This window comes from Jaculus jaculus, chromosome 1, assembly GCF_020740685.1.
Source record: "Jaculus jaculus isolate mJacJac1 chromosome 1, mJacJac1.mat.Y.cur, whole genome shotgun sequence".
Taxonomy (NCBI): domain Eukaryota; kingdom Metazoa; phylum Chordata; class Mammalia; order Rodentia; family Dipodidae; genus Jaculus; species Jaculus jaculus.
Window position 1 is genome coordinate 102,632,899 of NC_059102.1, and position 16,571 is coordinate 102,649,469.

The 16,571-nt window shown below is 45.7% G+C and overlaps 2 protein-coding genes across 8 annotated transcripts in view; one reads left to right on the top strand and one right to left on the bottom strand.

Annotated features, from left to right (window-relative positions):
- Ube2r2 (ubiquitin conjugating enzyme E2 R2) overlaps positions 1-11,664 on the top strand; it is an 88,433-nt gene extending 76,769 nt beyond the window's left edge. Inside the window, exons 4-5 of the mRNA XM_004658373.2 lie at positions 6,802-6,936; positions 10,658-11,664. Of these exons, the coding sequence (XP_004658430.1) occupies positions 6,802-6,936; positions 10,658-10,877 (355 nt within the window). The 3' untranslated portion in view covers positions 10,878-11,664. The remainder of the gene's footprint in view (positions 1-6,801; positions 6,937-10,657) is intronic.
- A 3,150-nt stretch (positions 11,665-14,814) lies between these two features.
- Ubap2 (ubiquitin associated protein 2) overlaps positions 14,815-16,571 on the bottom strand; it is a 119,082-nt gene continuing 117,325 nt past the window's right edge. For 5 of the 7 annotated variants that reach the window (XM_045136408.1, XM_045136437.1, XM_045136429.1 and 2 more), the window contains 5 exons: positions 16,444-16,543; positions 16,256-16,360; positions 16,083-16,150; positions 15,808-16,002; positions 14,815-15,724 (listed from right to left, as the gene is read on the bottom strand). In XM_045136408.1, the coding sequence (XP_044992343.1) occupies positions 15,629-15,724; positions 15,808-16,002; positions 16,083-16,150; positions 16,256-16,360; positions 16,444-16,543 (564 nt within the window). In that variant the 3' untranslated portion in view covers positions 14,815-15,628. The remainder of the gene's footprint in view (positions 15,725-15,807; positions 16,003-16,082; positions 16,151-16,255; positions 16,361-16,443; positions 16,544-16,571) is intronic. The other 2 variants (XM_045136456.1, XM_045136422.1) reach the window with 1 other exon arrangement.

Consider the following 16,571-nt stretch of genomic DNA (forward strand, 5'->3'; position numbering starts at 1 on the left):
AAAGAGGGGGGGCTGGAGATAGAGCTTTAACAGTTAAGGCGCTTGCCTGTGAAGTCTAAGGACCCATGTTTGACTCTCCAGGGCCCATGTAAGCCATATGCAAGGTGATGCAAGTGTGCAAGGTCATACATTTGCACTAGGTGGCACATGTATCTGGAGGTTTTTTTTTGGGGAGGGGTGTTGCATGCCTTTAATCCCACCATCCACTTGGGAGGCAGAGGTAGGAGGATTGCTATCAGTACCAGCCTGGGCTAGTGAGAGACCCTACCTCGATTAAACCAAAATAAGAAGAAAGAAAGAAAGAAAGAAGGGAGGGAGGGAGGGAGGGAGGGAGGGAAGGAAGGAAGGAAGGAAGGAAGGAAGGAAGGAAGGAAGGAAGGAAGGAAGGAAGGAAGGAAGGAAGGAAGGAAGAACAGAGCTGATAACTGGTAGCAGCAGCATGTGTAGAATTAACTTCTGGTGAAAGAGATCTGGGCTTCATTCTCCACAAATCAACCTTCACCAAATTATGCTAGGGCTATAAAACTCAACTAAGAGAGAGTGAGTGTGTGTGTGAAGGAGGTAGTTTTTATTTTAAAAATACGTATTATTTGAGAGAGAGAAAGAAGATGGATGCTCCAGGGCCTCCAGTCACTACAAAGGAACTCCAGATGCATGCACCCCCCCTTGTGCATCTGGCTTACATGGGTCCTACAGAGTCAAACTGGGATTCTTTGGCTTTGCAGGCAAACGCCTTAACCGCTAAGCCATCCCTCCAGCCTAAGAATGCAGTTTTGAAGAATAAACCCTTGTTACTTCTCACATGCTGCTTAAAGGGTTATTTATACAGCGGGGAGAAAAATGCTGATTTTGAATTCTGCAAAATGCTGAGCTTTTCTAGCCAGGTATGGTGGTGCACACCTTTAATCCCAGTACTCAGGAGGTAGAGGTAGGAGGATCGCCGTGAGTTTGAGGCCACCCTGAGACTACATAGTGAATTCCAGGTCTGCGTGGGCCAGAGTGAGACCCTACCTTGAAAACCCCCCAAAATATAAATAAATAAATGAATAAGTAAATAAATAAATTCTGAGCTTGTATCCTTTTACTGCTGAGGTGACTACTTGTTTCCCTGTCTCCTTAAAAGAAAGAAAAATTGGCCGGGCATGGTGGTGCATGCCTTTAATCCCAGTACTCAGGAAACAGAGGTAGAAGGAGCTCTGAGTTCGAGGCCACCCTGAGACTACATAGTGAATTTCAGGTCAGCCTGGGCTAGAGTGAGACCCTACCTCAAAAACCCAAAAATAAATAAATAATAATGAATAAATAATAAATATAAAAATCAAATATAATAAGTAAATAATAAAATAAATAAATAAAATAAAACAAAAATAAAGGACTGCCCTCCCCCGCAAAAATACAAAATACCTAGTAAAGTGGACTCACGCATGAGGACTTGAGTTTAATCTTCAGTAGCTACGTATGAGTGCACAGCTGTAATTCCAGCACTGGAAAGGCAGCAGAATAGGAGCAGACCCATCTCATTATTGTTTGTAGTGTAAAAAGGGGCTAGTTATATGCCTTGCCCTGATTTCCCATCTCCCCTAAACATTCTCTCAAAGCCCTAGTGTTGGGAGTACAAACCTAGGTTATACATGGTAGGTAAGCTTGCTATCTCTAAGTTTCACCTCTAGTTCTACTCACTTTCCCTGCCTAAATGCTAAACATCAAACTCTTATTTATTTACTTATTTATTTATTGTTTTTTTTTGAAGTAGGGTCTCACTCTAGCCCAGGCTGACCTGGAATAAACTATGGAGTCTCAGGATGGCCTCTGGAGTGTTGGGATTAAAGGCATGAGCCACCATGTCCAGCTGACATCAGACTTAGAGCCGAACGTGGTGGTGCACACCTTTAATCCCAGCACTTGGAAGGCAGAGGTAGGAGGATCGCTGTGAGTTCAAGGCCACCCTGAAACTCCATAATGAATCCCAGGTCAGCCTGGGTTGGAGTGAGACCCTACTTCAGGAAAAAAAAAAATAGTTTTAGGGCGGGAGAGATGGCTTAGTGGTTAAGGCGTTTGTTTGCCTGCAAAGCCAAAAGATCCTGGTTTGATTTCCCCAGAACCCACGTAAGCCAGATGCACAAGGGGGCGCACGCACCTGGAGTTTGTTTGCAGTGGCTGGAGGCCCTGGCACGCCCATTCTCTCCCTTGCTCTCTCTCTCTCTCTCTGCCTCTTTCTCTCCCTCAAATAAATAAATAAAAAATATTTAAAATTTTATTAAACATATGCTGTACGTTTATAAAGACTACAGGCACTGTCAGCAGCTGGAGCTGCAGGGTGCCAGGTTCCAGAGAGAGAGCCGGCCCTGGCATCAAGTCCAAGGGTCCACCTGCCACAGGGCATGTCTCACGTGGGCCATGCTGGGCCGCCAAAACCCACGTTCCTAAGCAGCTTGTGCCAGCCCCTACAGGGTGCAGCTTCTGGGCGTCTTCTTCATGTTCTTCTTGTGGCCAGGGCCCTGGTACTTGTGCTAGCCAAGGACACGGCCATCAAGACTAGACTGAGAGTGCGTGACTCTTACGTTATTCTCTTACGTGATTTTTTTTCTTTTCTCTTAAGTTTTGGGTGGAAGGGTTCAAGGTTGGGTATCACTCTAGCCCAGGCTGACTTGGAATTCACTATGAAGTCTCAGGGTGACCTCAAACTCATGGTGGTGCTCCTACCTCTGCCTTCCGAGTGTTGGTATTAAAGGCGTGCGCCACCACACTCAGCTTTTCTTTTCTCTTTTTTAAAAATGTATTATTTGCAAGCAGAGGCAGAGAGAGAAAATGTGGGTGATCGACTGTTAACTCCAGATGCATTGGCCACTTTGTGCATTTAGCCTCATGTGGGTGCTGGGGATTTGAACGTGAGCTGTCAGGCTTGCAAGCAAGTGCTTTAACCGCCAAGCCACCTTTCTAGCCCCCCCCCCCTTACATGATTTCTAATGTAATTACTGAAGATATCGAAAGTACTCTTTGTGGTCTGGAGAGATGACTTAGCGGTTAAGGCACTTGCCTTGGAAGCCTAAGGACTCATGTTTGACTTTCCAGGTCCCACATAAGGCAGGCATGCAGTGACGCAACATTGTACATGGCACAGGAGGGGGCATACACATCTGGATTTTGATTGCAGTGGCTGGAGGCCCTGGTGTGCCAAATCTCTTTCTCTTTCGTATACCAAAAAGGAAGTCTGTTGGGCTTGCCTCACAAAACAAAATACTCTGGGGTGGTGGCTGGAAAGGTGGGTCAGCAATGAAGGCATTGCCTGCAAAGTGTAATGACCGACCTGTGTTCGATTCCCCAGTACCTATGTAAAACCAGTTGCACAAAGTGGCACATGCATCTGGAGTTCATTTGTAGTGGCTTGAAGCCCTAGAGCACCCATTCTTGCTGTCTGTGTCCTCTCTGTCACTCTGTGCTTACAAATAAATAAAAATGTTTTCCTAGCACTCAGAAGGCTGAGGTAGGAGGGTCACCGAGAATTAGAGGCCACCCTGAGACTACATAGTGAATTCTAGGACAGCCTGGGCTAGAGTGAGACCCTACCTCCAAAAAAAAAAGTTTTAAAAAACCACTCTGTTTGGGAGGACTGGAGAGGTAGCTCAGCAGTGCCCAAGTAAAAATCCCAACACCTGGGCATGGTAGTGCATGCCTTTTATCTCACCACTTGGGAGGCCTAGGTAGGAAGATTGCTGTGAGTTTGAGGCCAGCCTGAAACTATAGAGTGAGATCAGGTCATCCTGGGCTAGAGTGAGACCTGTTTTGAAAATAAACACACACAAAATAGGCTGGGGGCTGGAGAGATGGCTTGGTGGTTAAGTGCTTGCCTGTGAAGTCTAAGGACCCCGGTTTGAGGCTTGATTTCCCCGGGACCCACGTACAAGGTGGCGCATGCATCTGGAGTTCATTTGCAGTGGCTGGAGGCCCTGGTGGGCACATTTTCTCTGTACCTTTCTGCCTCTTTCTCTCTATATATCATTCTCAAATAAATAAAAATATAAAAGTAAAAAAAAAAAATAGGCTGGGTGGTGCTGCTGCATTCCTTTAACCCCAGCACTCAGGAGGCCGAGGTAGTAGGATTGCCATGAGTTTGAGGCCAACTTGAGACTACATAGCAAATTCCAGATCAGCCTGAGCTAGAACAAGACCCAACCTTTAATCCCCTTCCACCCCCCCCCCAAAAGTGCACAAAGTGGTATATGCATCTAGAGTCCATTTTCAGCAGTGCTCTTGGCCCTGGTTTGTCCATTCTCCCCACACCCCCTTACAAATAAAAATATTATTTAAATATTTTTATTTATTTGACAAAGAGAGAGAAGGTGCGCCAGGGCCTCAGCTGCCACAAACGAACTCCATGCGCATGTGCTCCCTTGTTCATTTGGCTAACGTGGGTACTGGCGAATCAAACCTGGGTCCTTTGGCTTTGTGGGCAAACGCCTTAACTACTAAGTCATCCCTTCAGCCCCCAAAAATATTTGTTTGAAAGAACACTTTGGGGCTGGTGAAATGGCTTAGTGGTTAATATGTTTACTTGCAAAGCCTACGGACTCTAGTTCCAGAACCCACATAAGCCACATGCACAAGGGGGTGCATGCTTCTGGAGCCTGTTCGTAGTGGCTGGAGGCGCTGGTGGACCCATTCTCACTTTATCTATCTGCCTCTCTCTCTCTTTCTCTCTCTCACTCTCAAGTAAATAAATGAATAAAATATTTTAAAAAAAACAACAACACTTTGCTGCTGGAGAGATGGCTTAGCAGTTAAGGTGTTTGCCTGCAAAGCCAAAGGACCCAGGTTTGACTCCAGAACCTATGTAAGCCAGATGTACAAGGGGGTGCATACATTTGGAGTTCGTTGGTAGTGCTTGGAGTCCCTGACTTGCCCATTCTCTCTCTCTCAAATAAATAGATAAAATATATATATTTTTAAAAAGCTGTGCATGGTGGCGCACACCCTTAATCCCAGCACTTGTGAGGCAGAGGTAGGAGGATCACCATGAGTTCAAGGCTAGCCTACATAGTGAATTCCAGGTCAGCCTGGGCTAGAGTGAGACCCTACCTCAACCCCTCCCCCAAAACAAACAAACAACACTCTGGACCAGGTGTGTTGGCACATACCTTTAATCCCAGCACTTACAACTAGGAGGCAGAGGTGGGGAATCACTGTGAATACAAGGCCAGCCTGGAACTGAGAGTGAGCTCCAGGATAGCCTGTGCTAGAGTGAGACCCTATGATCCTATCTTGGGGGAAAAAAATAAGGGACAGAGAGATGGCTTAGTGGTTAAGGCACTTGCCTGCAAACCCTAAGGACCCATGTTTGACTCTCTAGCTCCCATGTAAAGCCAGATGTACAAAGTGATGAGCATGCAAGGTTGCACATGTGTACAAAGTGGCACACACATCTGGAGTTAAATTACAGCTACCGGAGGCCCTGGCAGGCCAATTCATTCTCTGCTCTCATTAAAAAAAAAAAAAAAAAAAAAGCCTGGATGGCTTGCCTGTGAAGCCTAAAGACCCTGGTTCGAGGCTTGATTCCCCAGGACCTACATTAGCCAGATGCACAAGGGGGCGCACCCATCTGGAGTTCGTTTACAGTGGCTGGGGGCCCTGGTGCGCCCATTCTCTCTCGCTATCTGCCTCTTTCCCTGCTTGTTGCTCTCAAATAAATAAATAAAAGTAAAATAAAAGTAAAAAAAAAGTTAAAAAGCAAAAAATAAAAAAATAAAAAAAAAAAGGAGGGCTGGAGAGATGACTTAGTGGTTAAGGTGTTTGTTTGTGAAGCCAAAGGACCCAGGTTCAGTTTCTCAGGATCCACCTAAGGCAGCTGCACAAGGGGCACATGTGTCTGGAGTTAGTTTACAGTGGCTACAGGCCCTGGCATACCCTTTCTGTCTGTCTGTCTGTCTGTCTGTCTCTGCTTGCAAATAAATAAAATTAAAGAAAAATCTTAAAAAGGAAAAAGAACAGTTGGGTAGAAGAGAGCCAAGGAATTATTCTTTTTTGTTTGTTTGTTCATTTTTCGAGGGAGGGTCTCACTTTAGCCCAGTCTGACCTGGAATTCACTATGTATTCTCAGGGTGGCCTTGAACTCACAGCAATCCTCCTACTTCTGCCTCCCAAGTGCTGGGATTAAAGGTGTGCACCATCATGCCCACCCAGTATGTTATTTCTTTTGTTTGTGGTAGTGTGTCAATCTGTGGCTCAGGTTGACTGGAACTATCAGCCCTCCCCGCCCTGGGAATGCTAGGGCTGCAGGCTTGCACCCCTGTGCCCAGCTAAGCAGCTTGCTCTTTCGCCCATATTTTTATATTAGAAAAATTTTAAGGGAGAGAAAGCTTAAAAACTGACCATAATTTTTCTTCTCTCTTTATTTTAGTTTTTTGAGGTTACAGTCTCAATCTAGCCCAGGCTGACCTGTAATTCATTATGTAGTCTTAGAGTGAACTCATGGTGATCCTCCTACCTCTGCCTCCCGAGTGCTGGGATTAAAGGTGTGCGCCACCACACCCAACAAAACAACATTAATTTTCTCTTTTATGAAAATTTATTTGCATGTTGTGTGTGTTGGACTCGCCAGGGTCTCTCTTGCTGTTGCACATGTACTACTTTTTGTGTCTGGGTTTATGTGGGTGCTGGAAATTGAACCTCAGCCAGCAGGCTTTGCAAGCAAGCCTCTAACCATTGAGCCATCTCCTCAGTCCCTGTTGTGATTTCTTAAAATCTGGTATATCTTTGAACATTCCAAATGTGGGTATTCACAACTGACCATTTTCCTGTTTTCAGGACTATCCTGTTAAGTGTAATCTCACTGCTTAATGAGCCCAACACCTTCTCCCCAGCCAATGTGGATGCTTCAGTTATGTTCAGGAAATGGAGGGACAGTAAAGGAAAAGACAAAGAATATGCTGAAATCATTAGGTAAGGTACTTTTTGTCTTTTATTTTATCACTTGAAGTCTCCATATAAGCCAAAGTATGCCTGGCACCAAGGGTTTTTAAGTACCCTGTTCATACCTGGAGTGGTGGCACATGACTTTAATTCCAGCATTTGGAAGACAGAAGTAGGATGTTGGCTGAGTTTGAGGCCATCTTGGGGCTACAGGGAGTTCCAAGTCAGCCTGGGCTAGAGTGAGACCCTACCACACCCCCCACCAACTGGGAAAAAACCCAAACAAACAAAAAATCTTGTTCATGTCAAAATGATTTTTCTCAGATTTATACAGAGTCTGTCTTAACTTGATTAGCTTGTCTATTGAAAGAGAACCACTAAAAGGTGGTACTGCAGCAGGTCTACTTTCCTAGGGACCAGAACTTCCAGGTTCTCTAAAAAAGATGGGGTTGCCTGGTGTGGTGGCGCACACCTTTAATCCCAGCACTTGGAAGGCAGAGGTAGGAGGATCACCGTGGGTTCAAAGCCACCCTGAGACTACAGAGTAAATTCCAGGTTGGCCTGGGCTTAGAGTGAGACCCTACCTTGATAAACCAGAACAGGAGGGAAAAAAAAAAAACAAAAAAAAAACCATGGTTTTGCTTTTTTGCCCAGGCTGGCCTCGAGTTGGCAGTACTCCTGCCTTGTGTTTCCTTCCCTGTTGCTGGGATTAAAGGCATGCTCTATGATGCTCCCCTCCCAGTTTTGTACCTAGAAGTGTTCATATTCTCCTTCCTAGCCATTTTAGGAGCACTCTTTTGCCTTCTCAATATTCTAGGAAGAACAAGAAGCTAATTTACCCATGGTACTACATATTGCAGGTATGAAAGATACTAATCTTGTTTTCAAAATTGGTAGTATTGACATTGGTAGTATGGCCAAAAAGGCCATAGTAGCAAGTATCTCTGGATATTTTCATATTTAATTTTTATTTTATTATTAATCAGAGACAGAGGGAGGGGGGGAGAGAGAGAGAAATAGTGAGAATGGGCATGCAAGGGCCTCCAGCCACTGCAAACAAACTCCAGATGCATGAGCCACCTTGTACATCTGGCTTACGTGGGTCCTGGAGAATCGAACCTGGGTCTTTAAGCTTTGCAGGTATGTGCCTTAACCACTAAGCCAACTCTCCAGCCCTCATTTTTTTATTTTAATATTTTATTTGTTCTTTATTTTGGTTTTTCGAGGCCAGGTTTCATTCTAGCTCAGGCTGACCTGGAATTCACTCTGTAGACTCAGGGTGACCTCAAACTCATGGTAATCCTCCTACCTTTACCTCCCCAGTGCTGGGATTAAAGGCGTGTGCCATCACGCCCAGTTTAATATTTTGTTTTTATTTACTTATTTGAGAGAGAGAGGTGGGGAGAGAGGGAACAGGCATGCCAGGACCTCCTGCCACTGAAAACAAACTCTAGACACATGCTCCATCTTGTGCATCTGGCTGATGTGGGTCCTGGTAAATGGAACCTTAGTCCTTCTATTTTAAGGTATAAAATATTGAGAATGGAATTCTGCTACATTCTTGTACATGTCTGCTACATGTCTTCCTAAAGTGACTGGGAAGTAAAGCTTAGGCATAATAACATTGATATTTACACTTTAACCAGGTGGAAGAAAGCATGACAGTTGGGGATGCTCACCACTATATTAATGAGGAATCCCCAGGAGCCACGGAAGCCAGATACACAAGGTGGCATGTGCATCTGGAGTTCATTTGCAGTGGCTGGAGACCCTGGTGTGTCTATTCTATCTGTCTCTTTCTCTTTCTCTCAAATAAATAAATATTAGGGGCTGGAGATCTGACTTCACAGTTAAGGTGCTTGCTTGCTGGTGAAGCCTAAGGCTCCAGGTTCAATTCTCCATAACCCACGTGAGCCAGATGCACATGGTGGCTCATGCATCTGGAGTTTGTTTGCAGTGGTTGAAGGCCTTAGAGCACCCATTCCCTCTCTCTCCTTTTTTTCTTTTCTTTTTCTTTTCTTTTTTTTTTTTTTTTTTTTTGGCTTTTTGAGGTAGGGTCTCATTCTAGCCCAGGCTGGCCTGTAATTCACTATGTAGTCTCAGGGTGGCCTCGAACTTACGTCGATTCTCCTACCCCTGCCTCCCGAGTGCTGGGATTAAAGGCTTGCACCACCACGCCGGGCTCTAGAGGACTAGACACGGGGCAGCGCCCAGCGCCACTGTCCACAAGTGGGCGAGCGCGCGGGGCGACCCCACAGGAGCCTGGGGAGTTCCCGCCCCACAAACCGTGACGCGTTGTGGGGCCACGGCCACCGAAGGAGCGGAATCCGAGGAAGCCAGGAACGGGAGCGAACCCCGGACTGGCTTCCTCACCGGCCCGCCGCCCCGACCCCGTGGGCGGACAGGCGACCTTCTCCGCGGGTCTTTAAACCTGGTACCTGGACAGGGGCGGACGCCCGCCTCCTCCCCTCACCGGCACACCCACACGGTTGGGGCCGAACACACACGGTCCATGGTCTCTCCTTTTAATAAACAAGTAAAAATGTTATTTTAAAAAAGATAAAGTAGGGGAAAAATGCTATGGGACTCAGGAGATGACTCAGTGATTAAAGGTTCTGCCAGCCTGGGTTCAATTCTCTAGTATCCACATAAAGCCAGATGCAAAAGCATATGCCTCTGGAATTCATTTGCAGTGTGGCCAGGGGCCCTGGCACACTCAGACTCACCTTGTCGCCTCTGGTATTTGCTCTCACAAGTAAAAATAACCAAAAATGTGATAGGGAGAAGTAGAATTTTATAACAATTTGTTATTGGGACTACTTTAAATTGTTTTATCACTTAGGGTTAGTATAACCTAGAAGAATTTGTCTAGCACATGAGTTCCAGGACCCACAAAAACAAAAAGGGGTTGAGGTAAGACTCCTTTAAATTGGTATTTAATCTGAAACTTGAGTGACAAGGGGAACCCAGTAGATCAGTGTGAGAATTGGTGCAGACCAGAAAGCCAACTAAGGCACTAAAAAACATTAATGGACTGTAGTTCCGTGACAAGGCTGCAGGCTGGACTTGCTCAGCAGTGCTGAGGGGATAAAACAAAAAACAAGGTGGTGGCCTGCCGTGAATGCATTGGTGTTTGAGAACCGAAGTGTTCACACAAGATTTTACTCAATACAGACTAAGACAATTAGTAAATTAGTTGTTCAGCTGGTATAATGAAATTGATGGTTAGCAGAAAAAGAAAAAAAAATCTCAGTTAATTTCTGGCTAACAACATTTGAGAGCCACTGCTCCCTTCAAAGACATCGTATATTTTCTTCTAGAAAGACTGTGTTGTATGTACTTGGTTGGTGTAGTACAGAGTATCTGTCAGAAGTTTAGAAGACAGAGTGGGAGTCAGTCCGTGCACCATCATTTAATTATGGCTCATTATAAATCTGCCTTCAAAACCAACTGGGCATGGAAGTTCACTCCTGCAATCCTGTGACTGGGAAGGTTAAGGCAGGAGGATTATAGGTGATTTAGATACCAGAAAGTCAGGCATGGTAGCATATGCCTTTAATCCCATCACTCAGGAGGCTGAGATAATAGCATTTCCAGGCTACCCGGAGACTACATGGTGACTTCCAGGTCAGCCTGGGCTACAGTGAGACCCTACCTCACCTCCCCCCCCCCCAAAAAAAAAAGGCAGCTTGGCCTGGAGTGAAACCCAGCAGACTCCCTGTAAACCGTTTTTGTGTTTTACTTCCATTAGGAAACAGGTTTCAGCCACTAAGGCTGAAGCAGAAAAAGATGGAGTGAAGGTCCCCACAACTCTGGCGGAATACTGCATCAAAACTAAAGTGCCTTCCAATGACAACAGCTCAGATTTACTTTATGACGACTTGTACGACGACGACATTGATGATGAAGATGAGGAGGAGGAAGATGCTGATTGCTATGATGATGATGATTCTGGGAATGAAGAGTCGTGACGTGTTCCTTCAGTGCCCCTGTACTGCCCTGCCGTCTCAGGCCAAAGGGAGGGGAGCAAGTAGGGACCTAGCAGTGGCCCCTCAGCAAAAACTCATTCACAGGGGGGTGGGGAAAACAAACAGCTCCTGCTGACTCCCCTTGAGGATCTCAGCTTGCTCCTTTTTATGGACCGATAATGGAAAGTAACCAACCCTCCACAGAATGTCTGAATTCTTGCATTTGTTACCCTTCCATCACTGTATTGATTCTTTTTGAAAAAACAAAAAACAAAGCAAAACAAAACAAAAAACACCACCACCCAAACTCCCACCTCACTTCATCTCTATTGAATGTTCACAGCAAAACACCTTTGTCTGTTTTTAGAATCCTGAAGACTTAGTCTAAGACATTTAATGTGTTTAAAGCTGGGAACCCACTGGGAGTTCACAAGTGCTGCATATACTGGGTAGCAAAAGAAAATGGGGGAGCGGGGAAACAAAAAAGGAAAAAACCCAAAAACAGACTTTAAAAAAAGCAAATTTGCCAAGGTTTAGCTGCTCATTTACATTAGTGCGTGTGCATTTGTTCAGCCCATGGCAGTCAATTTGTTTCTGTCCCTTTCTAGGGCTGGGGGATACAGTGGGCACCAGGGACTTGACTTCTTGCTAAGCCTGATGAAATGTGCTTCTGCCTCCATGAAATGGTCCTAACAAGGAGGCCTCAGCTACTCTGAGAGAAAGCAGATTTTGTTTTTTGAAATCCATTGGGATCTAAAGCCTGAAATAAATATTCATACTTTACATAGAACTGAGCACTTGGTTGCTATTTATTTTAAAGGTAGGGTTATTCTCACCCCCCACCAGTGAGTGGGGTGAATCAGGAGGAAGTTTTGTGTGTGTGTGTGTGTGTGTGTCTGTGTGTGTGTATGTATTTCTAGTGATGACAATAGTTTTTTGTCTTTTTTAAATCACTAGTTTCAGCTTGATGTTATTGAGGGATAAAAGTCAGAACTACTGGTTGGCCACTTGGGAGAGGAAACATCTATTGTATGTATTTAACCTGGCCTTCCCCTCAAAGAAACACCATGTTTTGTTTATTTTTAAGTAGCCATTTTTAATTACTCAGTATTAACCCTAGGTGCATGTGTTGAGGTTTTGGTTTTCATTGAGCTGCTTATGCTTATGTGATAACAGTGGTTGTATGGCGTGGATGCTTTCATTGGATATGGTCTGGCTGTTTTCTTTTTCCCTTTCAATGTACTTTGACTGTGGTGTGCAAGTAAAAACTGCCGCTTCCCCTGAGCTCATTTTGCCTCTGGCAGGGAGGCCCCAGAAGATGGCTGGGCAGCTTTCCCACTAGGTAGGGCTGCTCTTCCCTCCATGAAATTGCTGCAGCTGTTTCCCAGGTCTTCAGTCATATGTTGCTTAAATCAATATTGAGATCTAGCAGCCTTCACCATATAGGGACTTGCGAATTTGAGGATGAGCAATCTTAGTGTTCTCGAGTGGGGAAAACTATAATGTAAACCAGATTTCAGAAGGAAAATACAGCAAGGACTGACTCCAGTTCTACTGTGGACCAGTGTCATCTCCTTTTCTCCAGCTCATAGCTCAGAAAGAACCAAAGGGCAGGTTAGGGACAGGGGTGGGATGTTGAGAATAGGTGATCCCTACTTCCATAGCTCCTCCTTCCTTTCTGATCTCAGGGTTTTCACTTCAGACTCTCCTGAAAGTATGCGATTTCTCAGCAGCCTTCTTTGGCTTCTGAAGTTTGGTTGAGTAAGTGGGAATGTTTAAGTTGAGCATGGTCCCAGAATCTTTGTCATCTCCACAGGGCCACGGCTGTTACTCATACCCTTGAATCTAACGATTCTCCGAATCTGGAAAACAGCAGCTGTGCTTGAAAGAAGCTGTTTTAATTAAATTCTCATAGAAGGAACAAGTTTGTTGCTCCTCTCACTTCTTCATGCTTCCAGATAACCTGCAAACCTGGAGCCAAAGCTTCTCACAATGCTGATTTACCTCCCCACCTCCAGCACACCCCCAACAAGTTTAGTCAGTAGCTTGTTTTTACTCTCTTGGAGCCCTGAAACTAAGCCTTTCATCCCCATTTGCTAAAGCATCACTCCTAGGCAGAACAAGCAGCCTTAGCATTGTGGGAGGTGCTATGCTGTGCAGCTCTGTCCCATTATGCCCTGCTGGCCTGTGTTGCATGCTGACTCAGGGAGCCAGAGAGCCAAGTGGAGGTGTACCTCTGCCCTAGGTGGTGGTATCGTTGTAGGTTTGCCTCTCATGAGAATAGTCAGTTCCAGAAGATGGGAGTATGTTGACTTGTTGCCAGGTGGACATTTTAGACTGACTTCTAAAACCCAGATGCTGGTTCCAGACTTCTGTCCCTGAGAACATATCCTGTGGATGAATACTTGAGTGTTTTGTTTTTTTTTTCTTTTTAGGAGTGGATGGAGGTCTTGGGCTCAAGCCAGAACCTTACATGAATACAGTTGTGCTTGTTATTTGGTGTGAAATGAACTCAAAATCCTGCATTTTTAATTTTTAATTGAGGCCTCCGTAAATGCTCTTTAGTTCCATGTATTTTGGGGCTAGGTGGAGAAAGTATATCATGATTCCGTTGTTGCTTCCCTCAGTCTCCCTTCATTTTTATCATTCCAGAATTGTTTTCTACTACTCAGACTCTGCTTTTATAGTCCTGTCTTTACCCTTTCCTGGCAAGTACTTTTTCATTTGCTGGTCCTATCTAGTAAGAGATTGGAAGGGGCAAATGTATAGTTCTCAGCTGAAAATTAACTCTCCACCCCTCCCATCCTGATAAACAAGGTTTACATTTACAACTAAAAAGATTCAGATGCAATTTTCAACTATTCTGAAACCAGCAGGACACACCTGACTTTGATAGTTTTCTTAGGTAAAAAATTGTAGATGTTTTCCTTCAGTTTAACTTATGAGAAAAGATGATCTGATACATTTTGTGTTGACTTTAGTGGTTTGTCTTTTTTTTTTTCCTGCCCATCTGTCTACTAATAAAATGTGAAATAAAATATACTTGTATTGCTATTTCCCCATGGGATGACCCTTTTTTATTTTCATTGTGTAAAAAAAAAAATCATTTCCATTTCTCTTATGTCCAAGACTCAGCTGAAAAATTAAACTGACCCTCCACCTGGCTGTGGCTGGCCTGCCTTCGAGACATCTTGTCCAACCCATTTTCCTGGAAAATAACTACCCTCAGTCCATATACGCTTTTAAGAAAGGTTCTTACAGGCATGGCCATTTAATTTCAGTAGAAAGTAATGTAGTGTTTGAAAGGCGCACATGGTGGTGCATGTCTGTAATCCCAGCCCCCAGGAGGCAGAAACAGGAGGATCAACCTAAAGTGTAAGGCCGGCCTAGTCTATATAGTGAGAGCCCGTCTTGAAGGTAGAAAAGCAGCTCTACTAGCATGCCTAACACCATTACCTGTCCTCATCAGCAGCACAGCTAAATGTGGCACAGGTGTATACCTATCATCCCAACACTAAGTGGAGACAGACGTTCAAGATCATTCTGGGCTGTATCTGAGTACAATGCCAAGCAAAACAGACAAGCAGGCAACTCTTGGGTGTGAAGCCCTTGTGCTCAGTTCTTGATTTTGCTCCAGAATTCAAGTCAGTTGAGGTTTTGACATTAATCCTCCTCTGGCACTCCTGGTGAAAGTCAGCCTTACTTCTGAGTCTACTATGTCCATGTTAACTTTCTTAAGCATAGTAACTCAGGACCTGAGGAGATTTCAGTTGACTTTTCAACCATATGACTTAGGCTGAGAGAAAGTCTGGGAAGGAAGGAAAAGACCAATTCAAGCCTGCTGTCATAAGTCCATGGCCACATAAGGTCAACTTCATCCCTGTCCAAGTCCAGGGTGTCTCTCCCAAGGTCAACTCTCAGCCACAGCACACAGAGACCGTACATGCTCTCGGAACTTTATTAGGTGGAGTCTGGACAAGAGAAACCCTGAAACAGCTATCTGCCTGGTTCAGGACAACTAGCGCAGAGGAGCCTTTGCTATGGATGGGCTTTCACGGAAGTGGAAGCAGATCTTTAACTTTTCACATGGGGCGCGACTGGCTGAACATCTCTGAGACATAGTTCAGATTCTTCAAATGGTTAGCCAGAGAAAGGGAAGGTGCCAGGGACAGGACCAAAAGCAGAAGCCCCTGATCTGTGAGTAAACAGGTACCAGGTCTGTGTTGGTCATGGGACCATCATAAGATCTGGTAGAAGGGAGACCATGACAGATGACAAAAGGATTAGTTTCTCAAAAACAGGTATGAAGTAATTACAGAGGGGAAAAAACAATGGTTCACAAAGGAGTGAGTTAAGCCGTGATTCTTCATTGTTACCTGACTCCAGTACCCAATCGGCCTTGAATCAGTCCTTCCATGGCTGCCCCTGGCAACCCAATGAGCAAGGGTCATGGGGAAGGCCAGAGGCAGAAAGGGTGTGGGTGGGGATTTACCTGGCTACAGTGAGGAGGTGTCTGGGTGGGGACAGCACACTTGTGTGCCATCTGTAGCCACACCCCAACTCCCCCAGGCTTCTGTCACATTTACAAATACATACATAAATACATTACATACAATAGTGAGTCTGGGAGGCAGGCTTCCCAAAGAGGCTCAGTTGACACAGTATTGCGTCTCAGAATGCTAGGAAAGGGCACCGGGCTCCCAGAAATGTGCTCCGTGCGTGCTCTCCTGCCCAGAGCCCACCCTCTTCAGGGTCTAATTTGTCCAGTATGGAGAGTTGCCATAGGTGGGTTTGGATGCTTGAGACTTGGGTTGCAGGGAGCTGGGCTGGCTGCGCTGACCAGAGCCACCCTGAGGAGGAAAGGAGAAAAGATTGTCAGGGCGGAACGTAACACTGGGCTGGGACAGGCAGCTGCCTCCATCACTGGGCTTACCTGAGTATCCTGTGGCAGATGGTGGTGCAGCAGCTGTGAATGAGGCTGCTGGTGGGCAGGCAGGATGTGAAGGAACGGTGGGGGTGCATAGCCAGGAGCTGCTCCAGGGGCCATGGGCCCAGTGGAACCCAAGGCAGAGGGCAAGCTGAAAGGTGGAGGGGTCCCTGCATGAAATCCCTGCTTGTCAAAAGTCTGCTGGGCAGAGAAGACCATGTGAAAGTTAGGCAGGGCCACAGTCCGCACCCATCTACCCACCCACCTTCATCTACCCTCACCTGTGTCTTGTTATAAACAGAACCAGTCATATCAGGTAGGCCAGTGGCGCCTGAAGACACCGATACTCCTAGGAAAATGAGCAGTTAGTCATTGCCACAGCAACTGATCCCAGCTCCAAGAAGGGAGGACACAAGTCCTTCAGGCTTTGCTCCTGGGAAGAAGTGAATGGTACCTTTGCCAGGCCCAGAACTTGTCTTGTTTGGTGCCTGCGATGATCCACCATAGGCACCCTTGGTGTAGTCTCCTGCTGCGGTCCCCTGGGTCAAGTCATCATAACCTACATGGCAATGTACAAGAGGCACACATGAGCCCAGCAAGCCTGCCAGGCTCTGCGCCTCTCTGTACTGGGGGAGTCCTTACCTGTGCTATAGCTGTGCTGGCCATAACCACTGGCCTGCTGGAAGGGGGCCGGAGGGGTGCTGAGGCTCACACCATGCTGCTTGGCTGAGGCTGGAGGGACCTGTGGGAGCAAGCAGGTGAGATTTTAG